Source organism: Ornithorhynchus anatinus, chromosome 3 (assembly GCF_004115215.2).
Source record: "Ornithorhynchus anatinus isolate Pmale09 chromosome 3, mOrnAna1.pri.v4, whole genome shotgun sequence".
Lineage (NCBI taxonomy): Eukaryota > Metazoa > Chordata > Mammalia > Monotremata > Ornithorhynchidae > Ornithorhynchus > Ornithorhynchus anatinus.
The window spans coordinates 73,244,189-73,269,450 of NC_041730.1; the positions used below are offsets into that span (position 1 = coordinate 73,244,189).

General features: G+C 43.1%; 1 protein-coding gene across 3 annotated transcripts in view; it reads right to left on the reverse strand.

Moving 5' to 3' along the window:
• Positions 1-3,936: 3,936 nt before the first annotated feature.
• Positions 3,937-25,262, reverse strand: part of CPLX4 (complexin 4) — a 33,506-nt gene continuing 12,180 nt past the window's right edge. Inside the window, exons 2-3 of one of the 3 annotated variants that reach the window (XR_484965.3) lie at positions 6,484-6,551; positions 4,705-4,866 (exon numbers count right to left, since the gene is read on the reverse strand). Coding sequence is in view for 1 of the 3 variants with exons in the window: in XM_001511601.5 (XP_001511651.1) it covers positions 4,639-4,866 (228 nt within the window). In the remaining 2 variants the exon portion in view is untranslated. Of the gene's footprint in view, positions 4,867-6,483; positions 6,552-25,262 lie in introns of all 3 variants that reach the window. The other 2 variants (XM_001511601.5, XR_484966.3) reach the window with 2 other exon arrangements.

The window sequence follows — 25,262 nt, forward strand, 5'->3', positions numbered from 1 at the left end:
TTTTTATCCTTAATTAAAGGCTGTCAGAAGGACTTACAGTAAATGGCACTGGCAATGATTATTCTTCAGTTACCTTTCACATGTTCTTGAAGCATTTCTTCCTTGTGACCAAACTGAAAAGAAGAATGAATATGTAATGTCTTAAACAATGCAAAGATCGCAGAGAACACTGGATCCTAAAATGGACATTCTCTTTGTGGGAAAAGCTGGGGGCAGCTGTGCTCACCTCTAATTTAGACACCCTATGTACACCCTATGTCCTTTGGAGATCTAGGTGTTGTAAAGTGGAAGATCAGCCAGGACCGTGGAAGGTCAGCCAGGACCAGGTTTGGGCAGTGTAGACAGCCAAACTAGGTGACTTAGACTAAAGCCCTGCTTTTTCCTCAATTACTTGGTCAATTCAGGCAAAGGTGGGGCTTTTTTGACTGGAATTATTCATATAATTACCACTGGGTAATAGTGGATCTATTATTCCAATTTGGATCTAGTCCAAAATGTCCAGGAGAAGCACTTGCTTTTTCACTTTTCTGCATGAATATGATTTGGTCTAATTTTTAGTGGTCTGATTTCCTCAAAGTGAAATACACTGAGCAACACTTGCTAGGAATAGTTTCTCACTCTAATGTTGATTTGAGGTCTTTTCTCTCTCTTTCATTAATGGAATACTAACAATCTTTTCCTTTCTTTTCCCTCTCATGCCATCTCCCTTGCTAATTCCCTGGGCATGGATTTCAGTGTGCTTTCCCCTCTCCCCACTGCAAAGACCAGGCTTCTCCCTGCCTTTCCCTCTCAGGCTCAAGAGGGGAGGCACCATCACCACCAACACATCACCAACAGTGTTGATTGAGTGCCTGCTCTGTGCAAAGCACTGTCCACAGTACTGGGAAGTGCCCTACCCTTGAGGAGTTTACAATCTGAATCATCAAAACCATGGCAGGATGGGGTGGGCGGGTGGCTCACTCACAATAGGATGAGTATTGTATCAGTCAGCTATGTCACAGATTCATGGATGATAATTGAAAATGAAGGCACAGCATCATTTGGGATTCTTTTATCGCATTTTTCTCAGATTCCTGTTGAAAAAGACACTGCCTGCGGCATTTGTGTTTAAGGACAAGGCTACACAATGTGTCAGTTGTACAGGAGGAAAAAGCCACCTATTCAGTCTTCTCATGAGCAGGCCTGGAGGCCCAATACATCTTTCAATGACCTCCTCCAGAAGAGTGAAGTTTGCATAAGAACCGTAGAGTAGGAGCCTCTGGTGGGGGGCTTAGGAAAGACGTATTACTGCCTTCAAGTGCTCATCTGTCTTTGAAATAGGTTAAAGGGGTACCTGGAAGTTACCTCAAGTCCCGAGGTTTCAGATTTATTAAATCGATCCTTTCACATATTTCCAGGTTTTAATTGCATCTCTGGGCATTGTTTTCTCCATGAGCTTAAGACTAATGGTAATATTTTACATTTAAAATAACGTTTCTACTTTAGGGAAGCATTTGGGCAAGTCATTTAACTTCTCTGTGCCTCAGTTCCCTCATCTGTAAAATGGGGATTAAGACTGTGAGCCCCACGTGGGACAACCTGATTCCCCTGTGTTTACCCCAGCGCTTAGAACAGTGCTCTGCACATAGTAAGCGCTTAACAAATACCAACATTATTATTATTATTATTATTATTATCTTAAAGTACCTTAAGATCATTCCTCTAAATGCGTCCCTCTGAGGGAGATGGGTGAAGACAGAGTGATAAAGTGACTTGCTCAGGGCTAAGCAACAGGATGCCTACAGAGCAGAAATAGAGCCCTGGGACTCTCGTAGGCAGGGAATGTGTTTGTTATATTGTTATATTGTACTCTCCCAAGCACTTAGTACAGTGCCCTGCACACAGTAAGTACTCAATAAATATGACATTGATTCATTGACTCCAGTCTCAGTTTCCATGTGCATCTCACCCTCTGTCAAGTGGGGTCTCCAGGATCTTGTGGGTCTGTGTTTCTGCCCAATGAAATCCCATTAAATGCAAGTTCTAGAGAACAATCACTGCAGTCAAAATCTCCATGACCCAGACTGCAAATATTGAGAAAATGAAGTGATATGGACTTTTAGAGGTTTAGCTGGGGCAGTAAATATGCTGCTTAGTGTTAATGTGACTGCAGGGAGTTTGAGGGTCACTCAGGGACAGTAATCTGACCTTCAGGTGACCTCGGGAGATTCACTGGGATTTACTCAAGGGTCAGATTGCTGCCTTTCAGTAGACTCAAGGGACATGGTGACCCTGGATCATCCGTGAGGTCAACTTTCACGCCCATACCATTCTGAAACAAAGCAGCCCAATGACTGGGGAATCTGGGGATCCAGACTGGCCTCATCTTTATCTTCTCAGGACAATCATTTCTGTTGTCTTCTCTTAAAAATCAATCCTAGGTTTCTGTAGCACCTGCCTAGTGCCACACGAACAGCAATAGTTCAGACCTCCATGATTCAGAATATTTTTCTGCTCTGTTCTTGGGTCAGAATCAAGGATCCCCTCCCAGAATTCTCTTCCCATATGGTAAACAGTGGCACTGTAGTGAAGGAACTGAAAAGCATCAGCCTGTGTCTTGCTTATCCACAGCAAGCTCCTGCTCTAAACTATGGCAGCAAATTCTCAGGAGCTCTTGGCCTAGGTGGCTGGATAATTTGGATTATGAAAGTTCTCTGGAAATTCTGTAAAGTGGTAGAACATGGTTCTCTTTCTGAACCCATTCACTGCTCATTCATGCAATGAAGCAGCACTGAGACAGCAGCATGGAGAGAAGCACAGGGGATAGAGCACAGGCCTGGGAGTCAGAAGGTCATGGGTTCTAATCCCAGCTCTGCCACTTCTCTGCTGTGTGACCTTGGACAACTCACTTAACTTCTCAGTGCCTCAGTTACCTCATTTGTCAAATGGAGATTAAGGCTATGTCCCTATGTGGGACAGAGATCGTGGCCAACCTGATTAGCCTGTATCTTCACCAGTGCTTAATGCAGAGCTGGGCACATAGTAAGCACTTAACAAATACCATTAAAAGACAAAAAAGGAAAGAAAAATCACAAACAAAATGGCACAAAGGCCATGTCTGCTGTGAGGGCAAAATTAATTTCAGAAATTTCAGCTGCACTTTCATGGCACAAACAAGGTCCGATTCATTGTCGGTTAGCCATAGGTGATGATCGAATTGTTCTTATTCTATCGATTCCGCCCAGAAAGGCTATAAAGAAATAGGCCATATGGTCTAAATAGTCTATATGGGCAGGATGCTTTGTTGGGAAACTGAGTCTACTAAGTGCCGGAGGGAGGCCCCTATTCAACAGGTTTCCACCTTGGCATGCTGGAAGCCTCCTGATCCTCCCAGCTTGTGTTTGCCACGTGTCCGTCCGGACTCTGGGGCTCTGTCGTCCTGAGATCCTTCTGGATGTTAGCAAAGTGGAGAGTCATGGCTAGGAGGTGGTGCAAAAGCATATAAATCTCTCAGCAATCAGGGGGGTGTCTGGTAGCAGAGCGTAAAATTTGGCCTGAAGATGAGATAAGCAGCAGGCAACACTCAGAAAGTCGATGCTGTCTGCAAGGAACATCCAAGGTGAGATCGGCCTGTTTCTACAGATTCAGGCCAGATATATAATTTCCCAATGAAAAATCATCTTCCGAACCCACGCTCGCTCCATGCACTCATGGGTGAAATCTGTATTGGAAATCCCAGAGAAAGGCTGCCTCAGGATCTAGTTATCTTTAATACTTGGGTTACTCCTGTCTCCTTCATGGATGTGATTTCAGGTTAAGGATGATCATCATAATACTGGAGTTGAACTGACACTCGTGGACCACCCTACACACACACATCAATACACACACATACACGAATACACACTCACACATACAGGCATACACACACACATACACACAAAGATGCCTTTGGTGTAAGTGTTATTTTACCACCTTTTCTGCTTTTATTGTTTTTTTTTTTAAATAATGAACATGTAAGATGGGTCAGGTCCACATTGTTGAAATTATCCAGGCAAATAAAACACCAAAGACTTGTAATTAAGGAAAATGTCCCTGTATCTAATCTACTAAAACTCCCCTGTCTAGATTGTATGTTCCTTGAGGGCAGAGATCATGTCTGCTAATTCTATTGTACTTCTTCAAGTGCTCTGCAAAGAGAAGGTGCTCCATAAATGCTAATGATTGATTGGCTAATCAAATAATGCTGACACCCAGTATTATGGGGTTGAAGGGTTATGCTGGTCTGGGGGAGCAGTATGGGATGTCTTTCATTAATCAAAGACTATTGAGGAGATATGATTTATCTGACCCTTTCAGAGTTGAAATTTAACATATGTTTTATGATTTAAAATTTACTGAGGTTAACAGCATGCTAGGTGAGCTATAGGGTGGGGTAGACAATTCTACTACTTTCATCTACTTACTTCTAGGGGTTAACACTGTGACATGACTCTCTCTGCACTAGTTTTACATGCATGATACTTTGGACAATCAAAAAATAGAATCCTGTCATTTGCCTTTGACTTTCCTTCAGCTGGTAGCCTTAGGGAACCCGCAAATTCTCCAATTCACATCTCTTCCTCCCCTCCCACCCCAACCTCTCTCTCTCTCTCTCTCTTACATCATAGAACATTTTTGCTCAGCAGTCTGCTTAATCTCAGTGAAGGTGGCCTGGGCTTTTTCTTTGAGTGTGTTCATGTCCATGTTCTGGAGATTCTGTAACTGTCCTAGAATGGAATCCTTGTCTTCTTCTTCTCCTTGATCTTCATCCACCATTTTCTGAAGGTCTTCTGGCAAATCCACATCATCCCCAGCCATCTGGATCTGGTTCTCATCCATTTCACTCTGCACCACCACCACCCCCAAGAACAACAAAGAGAGAGAAAAGAAATGAGAAATGTGGCTTCTTGGCCACACTCTGCACTTTTGGATATAGATGTCAACCTCATCCAGATAATCCTGATAGAACAATTCTTTAAAGTAATGACTTTTACTTAAGAAAGTCTACTAGTCACCCCCTCGAGGTTTTCATTAATCAGTTACTGCAGGGGTGATTTGCATTTGGTCACAACACTAGAATCATTCATTCCTTCCATTGTATTTATTGTTTAAATACTGTACTAAGCACTTGGGAAATTACAACACAACAGCAAACAGTGATATTTCTGCCCACAATGAGCTTACAGTCTGAACAACAGCACACACACATTTTAGGAAGGAATTAACTAGAGTGTAAGGGCAACATATTTGTCCCCCAAACATGGGCCCCGATTCAACTCCACAAAAAGTGCCAACAGAATTCTTCTTTCAATGCCAGTCCTGCCAAATCAAGAGGAGATTTCCAGACAAAAGTCTTCCACTCTGCCAGATTCCCACCCTTGCCAACTTTGAGTAGACAAAGAATAAGGGGGAGAGGAATGCTTTTCTGCACAAACAACAGAGTATTGTCTTTCAGGTCGAACATGTCTAATTGTGCATGACTCCATCACAGACAGACAGAACTAGGGGACTGGTGGGTTGGCCTGATGATTTCATGCACTATCAACGCCACCATCATTATCATTATCACCATCATCAGTACTTACTGAGCTCTTGTGTGCAGAACACTATACCAAGGACTTGGGAATATACAGCAGAAGTACAAGGCAAGGTTCTACCATCTAACCCATTTTGGCCTCATGAGGGAGACAGGCAGGCACATATTACAAACATATAATAGGAATAAATAATAAGAAGTAGATAGAATTGATTAAAAAAAGGCCATTAGTTTGAGATAGATGAAAATAGATGTATAAATGGGAAGGTAGATAATGATAAATATACATACACTGGAATGTATATACATATATATATACACACACACATATATATTTATGTATATATACACAAACACAAATATATATCTACATGAGTGCTAAGGAGGGCTTGGAATGACAGGAACCAGAAGGTGGGGGCTAATAATGGAATGCCTCCTAGAAGAGGCAGCTTTTTAGGAGGATTTTGAAAGTGGGGAGAGATGTGGTTTGGTACAGATAGGAAGATGACCTGGGCAGCTTTATGTAGGATAGACTGAAGAGGGGAGAGGATGGAGGCAGGGAGGCCAAGAAGGAGATCATTACAGTAATAAATACACTTGTGAGGTGATAAGAGCTCCAACAAAGAAGGTGGCCATTAGAGTGGAGAAGAAGGGAGGATCTGGAAAATGAGGAATGAAAAAAATGCCAAGGAGGTGAATATGTGTCAATCATAATGGAAAGTTAAGTGGAGGAGGTGGTTTAGAAGGAAGGAAGAGTTTTGCTGTTTGAGGTACCAGAAAGTTAGTCATGTAGAGATGGGATTGAAAGGCAGGTGAGAGGTTGCGGCTGGTGAAATCGATTGGGGGAGCCATTTTGGAAGACTTCCTAAATTCTTAACCCAACACAGTATTCTACCTCCCCCTCTTTCCCTTTGCTTTGTACTTACACCTAACCGCGGAAATAGCTCCACAAATAGATACAGATCTCCTTTCCTTAGGGTAAGGTCTGTCGGCTCTGGGTGGGAGAGAGGTGAAGAAGCAAATCAGAAAACTTTCCCTAAACTTTCTCTTCTCCATAATATGAATGAAAAATTCACTTTGGGAAATGAGGGCTGCTCAATAACACAACGTAATAGCCACTTCCCTGTGGTTGGTCACTGCACTTAAAGGGTTAATAAGTTTCTCATCCAACTGCTGTGAGGGTTGATTAGCCAATTCTCTCCACATCCCAACCCAAATTCTTGGTCAATCTTCCATTTTAATTTGTTTATTTATGGGATATTACATTAGTTTTTTAGCCTCTGGGTGTTTTTAATAAGGAAAAGAGTAAAATAATGGCTTCTCCCTATGCAAGTCCCATTCTAAACCATCAGCCTGTAAGTCAACAGGCTGATTGAGTGCTCACAGAGGGCAGGAAGCAGTATGCAGAACTCTGAGCCCCAAGGAGCCTTCCAAAGGAAACAGGAGACATGGTGCTTGCCCTTGAGAATTTACAAAACCCATTCTCACACACCCCCTTCAGCACTTTCAAAATCAGGATGGGATTTTTTTTTAAATTTTTTTCAAAACAGATCCAAAACAGACACATCAGGATGACTGAACATGAGAAAAATCTAAGCCCAGCCAGGCTCCCAAATGATCAAAGAACAAAAGGTGTGCCTATTAATTCATTGAGTCATATTTACTGAGCACTTATTGTATGCAAAGCACTGTACTAAGTGCTTAGAGGTGTACAATATAACAACAAACAGACACATTCCTGCTCACAGGGAGCTCCCAGTCTAGTTACTAGTGGCTGTGAATAGAGTCCTCACCAGACCATCCTCAGCTGGATTCCTCTAGACTATAAGCTTCTCATGGGGCTGGAACAGATCTATCAACTCTGTTGTACTGTACTCTCCTAAGTGCTCAGGCATAGTGTGTGGCCCATAGTAAGCACTCAATAAATACCACTGATTAATTCCTGGGTCCAGGTGGAAAAGTTGCCCCATCTGATAAGTCTCATAGTGGAAATAAAACCTTTTAGAAAGTCTTAACCCACTCACTTCCATCATCTTTCTTCAAAGTCTGTACTATATCTAATGTGTCTAGAACAAGCAGAAGAGGAAGAAACTTAGAATAAAGAGCTATGGGCTTTTTGGTGTGGTCGCAATTTCATCAAAATTCGATGGTGCAAGGGGCTATCTTCTATGGGCCCAGTTTTTCTCATCTATAAATTGGGTAAGTACTAGCCACTTACCAATGTCATCCCTAAACAATGAATAGCAGCATGGCCGAGTGGATAGATCATGGGCCTGGGGGTCAGAAGGTCCTGGGTTCAAATCCTTGCTCTGCCACTTGCTCTGCTGTGTGACTTCAGGCAAGTCACTTAACTTCTCTGTGCCTCAGTTTCTTCATTTGTAAAAGGGGAATAAGACTGTGAGCCCCATTGGGACAGGGACTATGTCCAACCTGATAAGTCTGTATCTACCTCAGAGCTTAGTACAATGCCAGGTACATAATACATGTTTAACAGATACCATAAAAAAACCCCAAGGGCTGTATCTCCAGTTGACTTCTAACTTCATTTCTAATAATTGAGATGGCTACAACTCGAGCAAAGGATTCACTGTGGACAGAGCACTGTCTGACAATGGGCAAAAGAGAGTTACAAAAGAAGAGCAGGATGCAGTGCCTGATCTCAAGAGTTAGGGAGAAAAAGGCAGATACAAACCCCTAAACATACAGATAAACATAAAACACCACAAACAGGAAGGTAAAATCATAAAGAGTACAGCAGAAATCAATATCAGACACAAAACAGAATAGGGCCTACGGAGATCAATGCCAAGGTATTCCTGGAATGATAATAATAATGATAATAATAATAATAGCATTATGTGTCATGCACTGTAGTAAGCACTGGGATGGATACAATGGAATCAGTTCAGATCCAATTAGGAGTGATTGGAGGCTTTGCATAAAAGAGTCCTCTTCAGTGTGGCCTAGTGGAACAGGCCCAGACCCAAGAGTCAGAGGACCTGGGTTCAATTCTAATCCTGGCTTCGCTGCTTGCTTGCTGTGCAACCTTGGGCAAATCGCTTAACTTCTCTGTGCTTCAGTTTTCTCATCTGTGAAATGGGGATTCGATACCTGTTCTCCCTCATACTTAGACTATGAATTTTATGAAGGACAGAGACTGTGTCTGACCTGATGATCTTTTATCTACCCCAGAGTTTAAAATAGTGCTAGATAATCAGTCTCTTTGTGCGCAGGTCACTGTGCTAAGTGCTTGGGAGAGTTACTGAGGGCTTGGGAGAGTTACTGAGTGCTTGGGAGAATACAGTGCAACAGAGTTGGTAGATATATCTCCTGCCCACATTGAGTTTATTAATAATAATAATAATAATGTTGGTATTTGTTAAGCGCTTACTATGTGTCAAGCACTGTTCTAAGCATTCGGGTAGATACAAGGTAATTAGGTTGTCGCTCACAGTTTTCATCCCCATTTCACAGATGAGGGAACTGAGGCACAGAGAAGTTAAGTGACTTGCCCAGGGTCACACAGCTGACAAGAGGTGGAGCCGGGATTAGAACCCATGACCTCTGACTCCCAAGCCTGGGCTTTTTCCACTGAGCCATGCTGCTTTTCCAGTCTAGAAAGGGAGACAGACAATTATATAAATAATTTACAAATATGTACATAAGTGACTATCAAATGTCCAAAGGGAACTGATCCAGGCGCATAGACAACATATAATAAGTGCTTAACAAATACCACCATTATGATTCAATGAGTTCTGGGGACTTGGGAGTGGGGTGCATTGCTTCCATTATTCCATTTACCCAGGACATCCCTGGGAGGGAAAATAGATTTGCAGTTGGGGGACTGTGGCTTGGGGTTCCCTGGATGACAATGATGATGATTATTATTATTTTTATGGTATTTGCTAAGCACTTACTATGTGTCAGACACTGTACTAAGCACTGGGGTGGATACAGCAAATCGGGTTGGACAAAATCCCTGTCCCATATGGGGCTCACAGTCTCAATCTCCACTTTATAGATGAGGTAGCTGAAGCACAGAGCAGTGAAGTGACTTGCCCAAGGTCATACAACAGACAAGTAGCAGAGCCGGGATTAGAAGTCATGACCTTCTGACTCCCGGGCCCGGGCTCCACTAGGCCATGCTGCTTCGTCATCACCATTGTGCCTTGCACTAAGTTCCCCTTGCTCTTCTCCACATTACAGAGGGATTAGAAAACCTTGGAAAGGCCTTGATTCTACTGGACTTGGGTGCTGCCCGGTCTGTTCCCAGCCTTTGGGGGAAGGACAGTGGTGCTGGAGCCAACCATATCCCAAAAGAGGTGATCTGCCCTGCACATCATCAGAAGCCTGATGCTGCACTCATCAATGGGAGAAAGAGGACTCAGATGAAAATTGGAGACCCAAGGATGGGACTTGGATCAAGGAGGAAAGAAAGAGAAAGTGAGAAGAATCAGTTGTGCAATGAAAGACACTTAAACGAGGTTTAAACACAGAAAATTATATTGGCTTGTTTCCTGCTGAAAGTCCTCCCAGACTAATGTCAATAATTTAATCAATGACCATCTTGTCCAAATTTTCTGCTGGCCCCTGACAGAGCCAACTTTCTGAAGCACGGGATATTTTGACACAGATCTCACATAAAAGACAAGCATTAATGGCTTGTTTCAGCTCTACAGTGAAGGCACTGAGGCTTTGGACCAATATGAATGTGTCAGTAGAAGTAGCAGGAAAGCTCCAGTGATCGAGGGAGGTCCAGAATCTGGACAAACTAATGAATGAACTCCAATGAAAGAATGTGGACTTCTGGAGCTCATAGACTTTTTTTCACTATATCGTACCAGGAAAGAGTTGCCTGTCAGCAAATAAGTTGATTTTAATCAAAAGTTTCCAACTTTCAAGGATTTTTCTGGAATTCACAAACTTTATGGAGATAAATTGGTACTCCTTTTCCAAGAACTAGTAGTGACATATTGCACTGTCTTAATAAACACTGCTAAAGACTCGGAGATTAAGCTGTTGCTGATTACTCTTTGTTCACTGAGTATTTCTATCTGCTTATCTGATGGAAAAGCAGTGTAGCCTAATGGAGAGAGTGTGGGCTCAGGAGTCAAAAAGGCCTGAGTTCTAATCCTGGCTCCTTCATTTGTCTGCTCTGTGGCCTTGGACAAGTCACTTAACTCCTCTGCACTTTAGTTACCTCACATGCAAAATGGGGGTAAGACTATGAGCCCCATCTGGGAGAGGGACGGTGTCCAACCTGATTACCTTTTACCTTCCCCAGCCATATAGAAGCCATATATACCAATATCAGTGATATTTCTTGAGTATTCTCTGTGTGCGGGGCTCTGTGCTAAGTGCTTGGGAGAGTTACTTTTATACTATAGCAAGCACTTAACAAATGCCTTTAAATGAAAGGTGGCATGGAGTGCAATAGGACATTATATTTCCATGGTCTCTCATACTACCTTCTTTTAAAGGACATTTAAAGGACATTTTAAAGCTTTTTTCCCCCCATATTCTAGATCAGGGCTTTAAAATATAATCATCAATTTCCAGTCTTCCCAAGTGGGATCCAAGACTTTAAATTACAGATGTGCACAGATACTCTGTTTTGTAGCTGTTGCCAGTTGGTACCAACAGACTATCTGCCTGTACTTGATCTGAGTCTGACTTCTTTCTCAGTTTAGCTCCCCATTTTATCGCCTGATCCAACTGCCACTGCCCTTGGCTTCCTAGAATCAGTTTATTAGAATCAGTTTCACGGTGGCAACCAAAATCCAGCCCCTGTTTTCTCTCCTCACTGTCATTAATGTCTTCCAAGATTTTCCAGTCCTGGAGATCAGAGCCAGAAGGTGAGAAGGAGAGCTCCTGGTGGGGCCTAATTATCCATTATCTACCCCAGCCCTCAGTACGGTGCTTGGCATATAGTAAGAGCTTAATAAATAATGATGATGATGATGACTATCATTAGAGCCATAGAAAAAAGAACAGGATAGGATAACTATTTGAGTAAACAGCAGGGGGCTTGGAGGGTAATCCTGGAACTGTCTGAGGGAAAACCAAATGGCAGGGATGCATGGGAAGGGAAGGGGGTATTGGGGCGATTGGAAATGAGTCTCTTTTAGGCAGGTGTGTGACCGCTGAAGGGGTCACAACTCTGACAAGTCGCAAACCTCCTGGCCTCCTCACACTCTCATGGAGCTAGGTCCAGGTCAAAGTAGTATACATAAAAAAACAGAGGAAGTCAATGTGTCACATTGCTATTTTCCTCTTATTCTGGGTCTGAGTTTCTAGCCTTCCCTTAATCAATCAATTAATGGTATTTATTGGGAATCTACTGAGGGTTAGGCACTGTATAATACACTTAGGAGAGTTACTACAGTAACAAGATCTAGATTCCCTGCTCTCCATGAAACAAGCAATCACTTGCATTTACTGAGTGCTCACTATGTGAAGAGCACTGTACTAAGGGTCCTAGGAGTTCAATAAATGTAGGAGACATAATCCCTGCCCCCAAGAAGATTAAAATCTAAGGGATAAATAGACACAACATAATTTTACAGTTAGAAAGATGAATTTAAGTAGAGTATGTGAATCAATATTTATGAAATCACTAAGCGAAGTTGTGAGTAAGTGCTGAGACGGAGCAAAAAAGCAGAGATGATAGTTTGAGAGGATGTGAACTGGCTGGGGGAGAAGAAAACCTAATTGAGAAGGCCTCCTGGAGGAGGTGGGATTTCAGAAGGGCTATGACTAAGGGGAGAGCTAAGGTCTGGCAAATTTGAATGGAAAGAGACTCCTTCTAAGGAGCTATAGTATAATAGAAGAGACAGACAAAAAGTATTTACAGGTATCACAGACCAGAGGAAGAACAAGGATATAGCAGGAAATAGTGAAACACATCAGGATGAAACTGCTGAATAAATCTTTGAATTTACAAAATTAAGTATGTAATTTATACTGGAGCTGAGTTACAGCCGGTTCAGTTCTCTCTCACAGTTAGACTGCGAGCCCCAGGAGGGACAGGGACTGTGTCTGACCTAAGGATGTTGTAGCTACCTGTATGCTTAATACAGTCCTTGGTACATAGTAAGTGCTGACCAAACTCCACAATTATTATTATTAAATATAAATATGCAAATATACATGAGTGTTGAGGAGAGGCTAGGGCTAAGGGTAGATGCAGAAGCGATGTCCCTAGGATGTTATGAATTAACTGGGGAAGGTTTTCCTGGAGGAAGTGGCATTTGAAGAAGGCTTTAAAGATGAGGAGAGCTGTGGTCTGCTGAGGGGGAGGGATTTTCAGGATGGGGGAACAACGTGAATGATGAGTTGGAGGCAGGAGAGCCGAGAGCAAAGGTGAGCTTTGGAGGGGCAAAATGTGTGAGCTGGCAAGTAGCTGGTGAAGTGAGCTGACATATATGATGGATAAGGTTGGTAGAGGGCCTTGAATAATGATAATAATAATAATTGTGGCATTTTTAAGCACTTACTATGTGCTAGGCAATGTTCTAAGCAGAGGGGTAGGTACAAGATATTGGGGTTGGACACAGTCCCTGTCCCACAGAGGGCTCACAGTCTTTAATTCCCATTTTACAGGTGAGGCACAGAGAAGTTTAGTGATTTGCCCCAAGTCATTCAACAGAGAAATGGCAGAACTGAGAATAGAACCCAGGCCCTTCTGGCTCCCAGGCCTATGCTCCATCCACTAGGCCATGTTGTTTCTTTTGAAGCCCTTAGTAGGGAGCATCTGTTTGTACAGAAGAAGATGGGTAAATATTGGAGGCTTCTGAAGGATGGAGAGATGTGTGCTGAATAGTGCTGCAAGAAGATGATCTGCACAGCAGTGGGGAATTCAGATCAAACCAGAGGAGGTTGGAGCCAGGGAGATCAGTGAGGAGGCAGCTGCACTACCTTAATCAGGGTTGAAAGTAAGCTGGATCTGGCTGTAACTCAGCTCTGGTACAAGAAAATGTCCTGAATGGATGTTCTGTGGTGGGGGTGGGACGGCTGGTACACCCCTAATAAGGGTGGCACTAAATGGGACCAGGCTGGGATGCAGCTGAGTCTGCCCCATCCCTGTCCCCTGTCTTTCCTATATGCTGTCTCCTTGGTCGCCAGCAGCGGCAATTGACCTCTTCCATTTTACACCATCATGAGGCTTGTGCCCAAGATCTCCTTCAGCATCCAGCTATCTCCTGCTCCCAGGAGCTCTCTTATTTGTCACTACAGTGCAGAGAGCCCACCTGCCACTGGGGCAAAGAGCTCCACCTGCATTGTGGTTATGGATCTTTTTTACTTTCAGCACAGAATCTAATCTCCAAGCAGAGCTAGGGCTGGTGGCTTGGATTTTAGTTCTTAGCCCAGCCAGGAAATAAGATATTGAAAATCTTATTGCCAATGTTGCTGCCAATGATGAGACACTATCCCTGGGTGAACATGACAGAGACCCCCTTACATACTTAGATACTATGCCCATGAAAATGCAATGGGATCTCTTTTCTGACCCTTGCCAAATAGACATCATTGCTCAGACACCAATCAGTGGCATTTATTGAAAGCTTACTGTGTGCAGAACACTGTACTAGGTGCTTGGGAGAGTATGGTGCAACAGAGTTGGTAGACATGTTCTCTGCCCACAGGGAGATTATAGTCTAAAGGTATCAAGCAGCATGTGAAAGGGGATGTTCTTATCTTTGTTCATCATCCACAATACTTTAAGCACTAGAGATAACATACACATAACATGGTTTCTGCTCTCCAGAAACAAAATCTTCTAATAATAGCGACTGTGGTATTTGTTAAGTGCTTATTATGTGCCAAGCACTATAGTAAAAGCTGGGGTAGATACAAGATCATCAATTTCCGCATCTACTCTGCCTTGTATTTCAAAGATCAATCACCAGAGAAAAGCATTCCCTTGCAGCCCATTTTAAAAATGAAATGTATTAATGTTATGCACTAGACTGTAAGCTATCTGTTGCCAAATTGTACACTCCAAGCTTTTACTACAGAGCCCTGCACACAGTAAGCACTCAATAAATACAATTGAATGAATGAATGAATAAGCTCCTTATTAGACTGTAAACTCCATGAAGGGCAGGAATTGTCTCTACCCAATCTACTGTACTGTACTCTCCCAAATGTTCAGTACAATGTTCTGTAGACAGTAAGTGCTCAATAAATATCACTGATTGACTGATTCACCAAATCTCCAATATTCACAGTTCACAAATCATGGCCTCAAAATAAAGTGGTCCTTCTATAGCGTTCTGTAGCATTTAAGTACTCACAACTCCATTTAGTGCTTGTGTACATCTCTTTCTATTTCCAATTAGCTATAATGCTTAGAGAAGCAGCGTGGCTTAGTGGAAAAAGCCCGGACTTGGGAGTCAGAGGTCGTGGGTTCTAATCCTGGCTCCGCCACTTGTCTGCTGTGTGCCCTTGGGCAAGTCACTTCACTTCTCTGGGCCTCATTTACCTCATCTGTAAAAATGGGGGTTAAAAATTGTGAGCCCCACGTGGGACAATCTGATTACCCTGTATCTATCCCAGCACTTAGAACAGTGCTCAGCACATAGTAAGCGCTTAACAAATACCATAATTATTATTATTATTATTATTATTCTTAATGTGCTTTAGTGTCTGCCTCCTCTACTATATTGTAAGCTCCTTCATGGCAGTGATCATGTCTACTAAGTCTGTTGTACTCTTCCAAGTGATTTGTACAGTGCTCTGAACACCACAGGTGCTCCATAAATATGAATGATGGAATGATGGAATCAACTGACTGCTTACTTGTTTTGATGTGTATGCATCTATAATTCTATTTATTTATATTGATGCCTGTTTACTTGTTTTTGATGTCTGTCTTCCCCCTTCTAGACTGTAAACTTAGTGTGGCAAAGGATGGTCTCTTTTGCTGAATTGTACTTTCCAAGCATTTAGTGCAGTGCTCTGACCCAGGAAGCACTCAATAAATACGATTGAATGAATGAATGAATGATCATGCTGAGCTGGGTAAAGCATGGTTGGGACAGTTTCTTCCTTCAACCACTATGATTTACTTTCCAATGTAGCCGTGTGGTCTTTTGGAAAGAGCACAGGACTGGAAGTCAGAAGACCTGAGATCTAATCCCAGCTCCACCACATACTTCTCTGTGACCTTGGGCAAGTCACTTTACTTCTCTGTGCCTCATTTACCTCATCTCTAAAATGGGGATTAAGACTTTGAGCCCCCTAGGGGATGGGTGTGTGTCCAACCCAGTTAGCTTGTATGTACCCCAGTACTTAGTATAGTGTCTGGCACTAGAAAGTGCTTTATAAATACCATAAAAACACTGGACTACTTTCTTGTTGTACTCTTCCAAGAGTTCAGCACAGAACTCTGCATATAGTATAAATGCTCAATAAATCCCACTGATTGATGGACTAATCCTATTCTTCCAGGCTCATCTCAAAGTCAACGCTCTCCAGAAAGCTTGTCACTACCTAGACAAGCAAGAGTGTAAAATTTCACCACTCAATACAAGGGATGTGTCTCTCCTTCAAAAGCATGTGCATAAGATTATTTTGAATGAAGTTACATATTCATTTATATGAAAAGATTATAAGTTCCTAGAGGGGAAGTACTGCATGGTCTAGTGGATAGAGCACGGGCCTGGGAGTCATAATCCCGCTCTGCCACATGTCTGCCGTGTGACCTTTGGCAAGTCACTTCACTTTTCTGTACCTCAGTTCCCTCATCTGTAAAATGGGGATGAAGACGGTGAGTTCCACGTGGGACAGGGACTGTGTCCAGCCCAATTAACTTATATCTACCCCCGTGCTTAGACCAGTGTTTGGTACCAAATATTATTATTCTTATTATTATTGAAGTCCTCTAGCTCCTTCCTCCTCACATCTGTTCCCATCCTTGATGCAGAGGTCACTGTTAAGCAGCCACTAGCTGCTCAATCAGTACTTGTGGTGATCACAACCAGTGCTAAGGTAATGCAGCAGCCAATAAGATGGTGATTCCACGCCCCCTTATCGCCCACTGATGAGAGAGCAGTGGAGCAGGAAGAGACTTGTTTACCTCAAACATTTCTGGCTTTTTTTTTTAAACAGTATTTGTTAAATGTTTACTATGTGCTAGGAACTGTATTAAGTGCTAGGATAGATACAAGCTAATCATGTTGGACACAATCCATGTACCACATGGGACTCACAGTCTTAATCCCTATTTTACAGATGAAGTAACTGAAGCAGAGAAAAGTGAAGTGACTTGCTCAAGGTCACACAGCAGATAAGTGGTGGAGACAGAATTAGAACTCAGACCCTTCTGACTCCCAGGCCCATGCTCTATCCATTAGGCCATGCTGCTTGTGAAGGAGGCTTTATTCACACCGTGGGTCCAGGCGGCAGTCAAAAATAGTGCCCAGGGCTTCATGTGACCCCTGCAGCTGCAAACCCAGGGCAGTTTGTCTGTGGGCGCAGTGTGAAAGCAGCTGCAGTCACAACAGCAGTCTTTCCAGCCACACCCACACATAACAACCACATCTCACCATCACAAGTGTCTTCTTCAAAGACAAAGGACAATTCTACACCCGATCAATCAAGGGAATCATGGCCAGGTTGTTCCAAGCAGTGTGGTCTAGTGGTTAAAGCATGGGCCCAGGAATCAGAAGTGCCTGGGTTCTAATTCAGGCTCTGCCATGTATCTGCTGTGTGACCTTGGGCAAGTCAGTTCACTTCTCTGTACCTGAGTTCCCTCATTTGTAAAATGGGGAATAAGACTGTGAGCCCCATGTGGGACTGTATCCAACCTGATTAGCTTGATCTACTCCAGTATTTAGAACAGTGACTGGTACATAGTAAGCGCTTAACAAATACCATTTTAAAAAACAAAAACAAACTTCTAACACTTGTAAGTTTTCCTTGTCCCAGAGGTTCAAGGCTCTGCCTGCTTATATCAGACATCCCTCTTTCCTGACTCATGTAGAAAATCAATTCCTGAAGCCAAGGTTTAGCAACGTTATAATCACCAGACTTGACGGCTCCCAGGAAGCCTTTTTTCCTCAAAGTCCCCTCTTAATAAGGAGGAGGCTCAAGGGGACTGAGCCCTGCCTCTATATTCCCGCTGCCATTTAACCTCTGGGTTGGGAACCCTGAGCAATTATGAATGAAATCCCCTGGGGGATTAATCACTTGTTAGTGGAGCCCATTTTGAGTGTGTTGAACTCCCTGCAGATTGTTAATTTCATTACTGCTGCTTAATTAATGTGGAGGTCCCTTCTCTGTTGACCTGAGCTGGGATCTCTACATTGCAGTTCAGGGGCCACTAGTGACCTGGGAGATTTCAGTGGTGGGGAGGGTGGATATTCAACCCGTTACATCCTGGAAAGTTCCATTTTTAGCTCTTTTCGGTGCTGATATAGAACTGGACTTTTTTATGTTGGACTTTTTAAAACAATTAATCAATCAATAATATTTATTGAGCAGGTCCTCTGGGCAAAGCACTGTTCTAACTGCTTGGGAGGGGGGAATAATAGAGTTAGCAGATATGATCCCAGTACTCAAGGAGTTTACAGTCTAGCCATGGGGACAGACACTAAAATGAATTACAGTCAGGGGAAGCACCACAGTTGAATGATATCTACATTAGTGCTGTGGTGGGGAAGGAGTGGGTGAGTACCTTAGTGCTTAGCGGGTGAGAGGACTCAAGTGTATAGGTGACGCAGTAGGGGGAAAAATAGAGTGGGGAAATATGAGATTGATCGGGGAGATCTTAGTACTAACAACAATAATAATATGTTAAGTGTTTATTATGTGCCAGGCACTATACTAAGCACTGGGGTGGATACAAGAAAATCGGGTTGGACACAGCCCCTGTCCCACATGGAGTTCACGATTTCAATCCCCATTTTAGAAATAGATAAGGCACCGAGTAGTAAAGTGACTGGACCAAGGTCACACAGCAATTAAATGGTGGAGCTGGGATTCTCCTAGGAAAAATATGATTTCAGAAGAGCTCTGAAGATGAGGAGAGCAGTGGTCTGCTGGATATAAAGTGGTAGGGAGTTCCAGACAGGAGGGAGGGTTTGATCAAGAGGTTGATTGATGGTGAGAGAGATGAGAAGGATGCTCAATTTAAATTACAAGTGTCAAGATTCTCTTCTCCTTCGGTTCTACTGCTCAGTTCCACAGCTCTGACACAGTCCTGGAAGGGGGATGCAACTGTTATAGAGCAAGTGGAGTGGAGTCTGAGGTCTTCTGGGATTGGCCAAACTCGGGCATACTTCTATAAAATGGCACCTGTGAAATCCATTGTGTTCTGTTAGAGGTATGGAATAGGATATGTTTCTTACTGGAATTCATGAGGTCCGTCAGTGAGCACCCTATCCTCTTGTTTTGGCATGCTTTACTCTCACTGGGAAACTAGGACAGGTTCTAGGCACCAGGGCCTGGAAGATTTGAAGGAGGTTCAGAGGACAGCAAAGAAATGACAAAAAGATTGAAAATGAAGAGACATCCAGAGACATCCACCCCCTTCCTCTCCTACCAAACAGCTATAGCTTTGGTCAAGCTCTGATTACACTGTGACTAGATTAATGTATCAGCCTCTAAATGGTCTCCCTGCCTGCAGCCTCTCCTGCCTGCAGTTGATATCTATATATAGATCTATCCGATCTATAGCTCTGCTATTTTCTTTTTGGAGCATTGCTCTAGTGGTAATTTTTAAGCACTTTCTATGTTCCAAGCACTGTACTAAGCTGGGGTAGATGCAAGATAATTAGGACCCACATTGAGATCATAATCTAAGTAGGAGGGAGAACAGGTATTGTATTCCCATTTTACTGATGAGGAAACTGGGCACAGAGAAGTTAAGTGACTTGTCCAAGGTCTTACAGCAGGTAAGTGGCAGAGCTGGGATTAGAACCCAGGTCTTTCCGATTCCCAGGCCTGTTCTCTTTCCACTAAGCCACACTGTTTCTCACAGAGCTCCTTAGCACACATCTCCCTGCTCTCCAAGGCCCTCCGTGGTGTGCCCTGTCCTTCTGAAATAAGCAAAACCTCAAGGCTCTCCACCAATTCATTCCACCTCCTCAATCAGTTATTTTTTTTGAGTGCTTACTATGTTCCAAGCACTGTACTAAACATTGTGATAGGTACAATACAGAGGGGACACTCCCTGTTTCATATGGAGCTCATAGTCTAAAGGTGAGGAAGAACATGTGTTGAATCCCTACTTTACAGACGAGAAAACTGAGGCCCAGAGAAGTGAACTGATTTGTCCAAGATCACAAGATTCCAAGACCATGGGCTTGGGAGTCAGAGGTCATGGGTTCTAATCCCGCTTCCACCACTTATCAGCTGTGTGACTTTGGGCAAGTCACTTAACTTCTTTCTGCCCCTGTTACCTCCTCTGTAAACTGGGGATTAAGACTGTGAACCCCATGTGGGTCAACCTGATTACCTTGTATCTACCCTAGCACTTAGAACAGTGCTTGGCACACAGTAAGCCCTTCCTAAATACCATCATCCTCATCACAAAACGGGAAAGTGCCAGAACTGGGATTAGAAACTCCCAGACCTGTGTTCTTTCCATTAGGCCATGCTGCTTCTCAATAGAATTGGTGGACATGATCCTTTTCTACAGCAAGTCTATCTCTATAGGACACTTTACATATATGGTTTCTTCACACCCCACTCCCCAAACAGCTATTTTTGTTCCTACTAAGATATTCTAATTGTTTCTCACTCTCGACTCTCCTACCTCCATCCCCTCACACGTACAGTTCTCCCTTTTTGGAACTCCCTCCCCAAATCTGACAGACTACAGTCCTCCCTAAGATCAAAGAAAGACTTTCTTGAAAGCCCAGCTTCTCCGACATATTTTCCCCAATTAATTCCCAGAACTGCAAACTGTCTAAACCTTCTACCCAGCTCTAGCACTTATGTATTTACCTATGCCATTCTCAGCATGTAGGTATATGTGCTTATTCAATTGTTCATTCAGTTATTTATTTTGATTCCTCTCTAAATACTTTTATGCCTGTCTCCCTCATATGAGTGTAAGTTTCTTGTGGTCAGAGACTGTGTTGCTTGCTTTGAACTTTTCAAGAACTTCATACAGTGCATTGCACCCAGTGGGTGCTCAATAAATGCTGTTACTATTATTATTATTATTACCACTATGACTCCGAGAGGTGGCTGAGAGCTTTTTACAAAGAGTTTTCACACACAAGGAAGGCTTTCACCCCCAGGATATTGACTGACTCCTCTCAATATCTCCCTGAGTACAGAAGAGGAGAAAGGCACTATGCGAAAAGTGTGTATTCTTTAAGCACATTGATACTCACCTTAGCCCCACAGTACTTATGAAAATAACCTTAATACTCTACTATTTCCTTTATCCTTATTTTAACACCTCTCTCCCCCTGTAGACTGTAAGCTCATTTTAGGCAGGGATAGTGTCTAACAACTCTGTTGTACTGGAATTTCCTAAGATTAGTACAGTTTTCTGCACAAGGAAGTGTTCAGCAAATACCACTGATTGATGAGTTTGGGTCAGATAGTAGAAGAAATATATCTCAATAGTGAAGTTAATTTAAATGGGAGTTTGGAGAATCCTCTTCCCTAGAGGCTTTTAATAAATCAATGGTATTTATTGAGTTCTTGCTCTGTGCAGAGCATTGTATTAAGCAGTTGGAAGAGTACAGTAGAGTTCATAGAAACTTTAACCACAAGAAAGATTCTCACTTGATGGAGATAACTGAAGGGAGCCTTATCTATAGGCCTGCTACAGAATTTCTCACAAGCTCTTCCAGCCTTCAAATCCTAAAGTCCCTTAGCTTTGGGTTTCCTCATTTTCTGAGGTAAACTTTTAGAGTAAAATATCCCTGGTTAAGGATAAGGTGAGAAGAGGGAGGCCATTTGTCGAGTTTTATAATGGATAGTCTGTTTTCAACTGGACCATTCCCTGCCTGATGTGGGTATGATATCAGAAGTTTTTTGGCCCAGTATTTTTATTTTACCCGTCCTGTCTCCCTTCACCTCAGCTCCTGCCACTAAGTCCCACAGCTTCTTGACTCTATTTATTGCCATTATTCTTGTCTGTCCGTCTCCCCCGATTAGACTGTAAGCCCATCAAACGGCAGGGACTGTCTCTATCTGTTGCCGACTTGTTCATTCCAAGCGCTTAGTACAGTGCTCTGCACATAGTAAGCGCTCAATAAATACTATTGAATGAATGAATAGAGTCTGTGTTTACGAGGACCTGGGAGAGAGCCAGTAGCCCTGGAGAAATGGAGGGAGACTGGGTCCCCAGGCCAACATAATCACAAAGATTATTTTCATGAGTCCTTTTGCTGACATTACACTACATCATGTAATCTATGTCATGCACCCAACATAGCAGACATAGTTTTCCTTTTTCTTTATGATATTTGTTAAGCTCTTACTAGGTCAAACACTGTTCTATATGCTGGGGTAGGTTCAAGTTAATTAGCGTGCACACAGTTCCTATCCCACATGGGGCTCACAGATAAGCAGGGAGTGTCTGGTATTCTCTTCTGCCGTCAGTGGCCATCAGAAGTAGGTAGCACTGGAAGACTGAAAAATCGAGGATGCCAGCAAAGCTTTGTGAAGTTACTTCACTCTCTTTCCATTAGCTGTCCTGGAGACACTTGGGGAAGGTCAGTAGAGTCCCTATGACCTGGACACTGAAATCCTCCCGCTCCAGTGAGTTTCTTGGACCCAAAGTCACTGAGGAAACAACCGCCCAACCTTCCTCAAGTTGGTCAAGCAGGCCATTTTCAAAATAGTGACCTTCCTTTGACCTCTATTCCACCGGATCACAGTTTCACTGAACACTGCACAGTTTCAAAATAGCAATCAGCCTGCATCCTGATGTAGCCTGCTGCATATTCCGCATACAGTCATCTGACTAAAACGTGTAATCACCCATCTTCTTGGACAGAATGCAGTTTGGGATTTGGGGATAATTCCTCAGATTGTGGGCAGGGAACCTATCTGTCATTTCTGCTGTACTCTATTCTCCCAAGCGCTTAGTAGAGTGCTCTTCACAAAGTAAGGGCTTAGTAATAATGATGTTGGTATTTGTTAAGCGCTTACTATGTGCAGAGCACTGTTCTAAGCGCTGGGATAGATACAGGGTAATTAGGTTGTCCCATGTGAGGCTCACAGTTAATCCCCATTTTACAGATGAGGTAACTGAGGCACAGAGAAGTTAAGTGACTTGCCCACAGTCGCATAGCTGACAAGTGGCAGATCCGGGATTCGAACCCAAGACCTCTGACTCCCAAGCCCGGGCTCTTTCCACTGAGCCACGTTGCTTCTCGCTGCTTAGAATATACCCCTGATTGATTACGCATATCTGTCTGGCTAAGAAGGGTTGTATATTCCGGCTAACGTGGCTCAGTGGAAAGAGCAAGGGCTGGGGAGTCAGAGGTCATGGGTTCTAATCCCGGCTCAGCCGCTTGTCAGCTGTGTGACTCTGGGCAAATCACTTCACTTCTCTGTGTTTCAGTTTACCTCATCTGTAAAATGGGGATTAAGGCTGTAAGTCCCACGTGGGACAACCTGATCACTTTGTATCCTCCCCAGCGCTTAGGACTCTGCTTTGCACAGAGTAAGCGCTTAACAAATGCCATTATTATTATTATTATTATTATTATTATTTTTAATGTGGTGTTCCTGCCTGCTTATTCATCCTGGGAACACGAGGGGGCGCCCAGAGACAGAGCCCACGACAATGTTACCATGAGCTCCAGGCGCTGGGAGAAGCCTCCTTCCACTTTCCATTGGGAGGCAGGACTGTTCTCTGCTTTCTATTTCAGCCTAGAATGGGATGGATGAATTCTACTGTCCAGGTTTCAGGACCGAGAACCTGTTCTAAGGGACTGATTACAACACTTGCTAAACATCGTGGCCTAATGGATAGAGCACAGGCCTGGGAGTCGGAAGGATCTGGGTTCTAATCCCAGCTCCTCCACTTGCCTGCTGTGTGATCTCGGACAAGTCATTTCACTTCTCCGTGCCTCAGTTACCCTCATTTGTAATACGGGGATTAAGACTGTGAGCCCCATGTGGAAAATGGACTCTGTCTAACCTGATTATCATGTATCCATTTCAGTGCTTACTGTGGTGCCTGGCATAGAATAAGCACTTAACAAATACCATTTAAAAAAAACAAAAATCGCTCGTGGCTTGCTCAGAACCATTTACACAGTCGTCCCTGCTACTGCTGTTTCTGCCGGGGCACAGAGCTCAACTGTTGAATAATAATAATTGCTATGGCGTTTGTTTAGCTCTCACTATGGGCCAAGCACTGATCTAAGTACTTGGGCAGATTCAATTTAATCAGGTTGGACACAGTCCCTTTCCCACATGGGGCTCATAGTCTTAATTTGTAGGCAGACAAGAATACAGCATATTGTGAAGGGCACACAGAACATTCACTCAATTGTATTATATATATATGTTTATATTTATTTTTTTTGTTCAAGATCCAAGCACGATCAAAGTGATTATGGCATAGTGCCAAGGCACCGTGACCTGGCAGAGACTCAGGAGTGATCATTTTGGTTGCCACTCTAGTCTTTGCTGCCCATTTTAGCCAGCTATTTTCAGGATTCCTGCTGAATGGGAAACATTATTAGAAGCCGAGAAAGCAGGAAAAATATCTAACAAGCCAAATACAGATGCAGTCCCTTGGAGGTATGTTGCGGCTTCCCCCTAACTCCCCCACTCCCTTGGCCTACAGTGTTCTTCCAGATGAGAAGGCCTCAGTGGTCTCTGGATTGATATCAATCAATCACTCAGTGGTATTAATTGAACACTCAGAGTGTGTCAAGCACTGTACTAAGGACTCCAGGGAGTACAATAAAGTAAGTAGGCACAATCCCTGCCTTCAAGAAGCTTATGGTCTAGTGGAGGAGACAGAAAATAAAATAAATTACAGACAACTAAGTTTAAGGATATATACCAAGTGTTGGGTGGGGGTAAGTACCTAAGTGTTTAAGCCGTATAAATGACAGAAAAGGGAGGGGAAAAAAAGGATGGAGAGATGAGAGATTAGTCAGGGAAGTCTTCCTGGAGGAAATGAGCTTTTAGTAGGGTTTTAAAGATAGGGAGAGTGGTCTCTTCTTCAGGGCTTAGGATAGTGCTCTGCACTGAGTAAGGGCTCAATTAATATCTTAGATCAATTAATTGATTCATATGCCAGATATGAAGGGGGAAGGAGTACCAGCCTAGAGGGAGGACGTGAGCAAGGATGAGAGAAATGAGAGTGAGACTCAGTGAGTAGGTTGGGAATAGAGGACCAATATGTATGGGCTGGACTGTGTGGGAGAGAGCTGAATGAGAACTCTCAGAGGCAATCAGAGGATTCACTAGGGACATTTAGAGGATGGTCAGGAGACCTAAATCACCACAACCTCCATATCCACCAAGAGTGAAATGGAAAATAGAGGATCTTCCAATGTTCTATAGTTGCTCTTCTGACTCATATCAAAGAATTTCAAATGTAAGGCAAATGGATTATGTTAGGATCACCAGCAATTAATCAAATGCCATACGAAGAATTGCTTACAGTCCTCTAGACTGAAAACTCACTGTGGGCAGGGAACATGCATACCAACTCTGTTGTACTGTACTTTCGCAAGTGCTTAGTACAGTGCTGGGCACAGTAAGC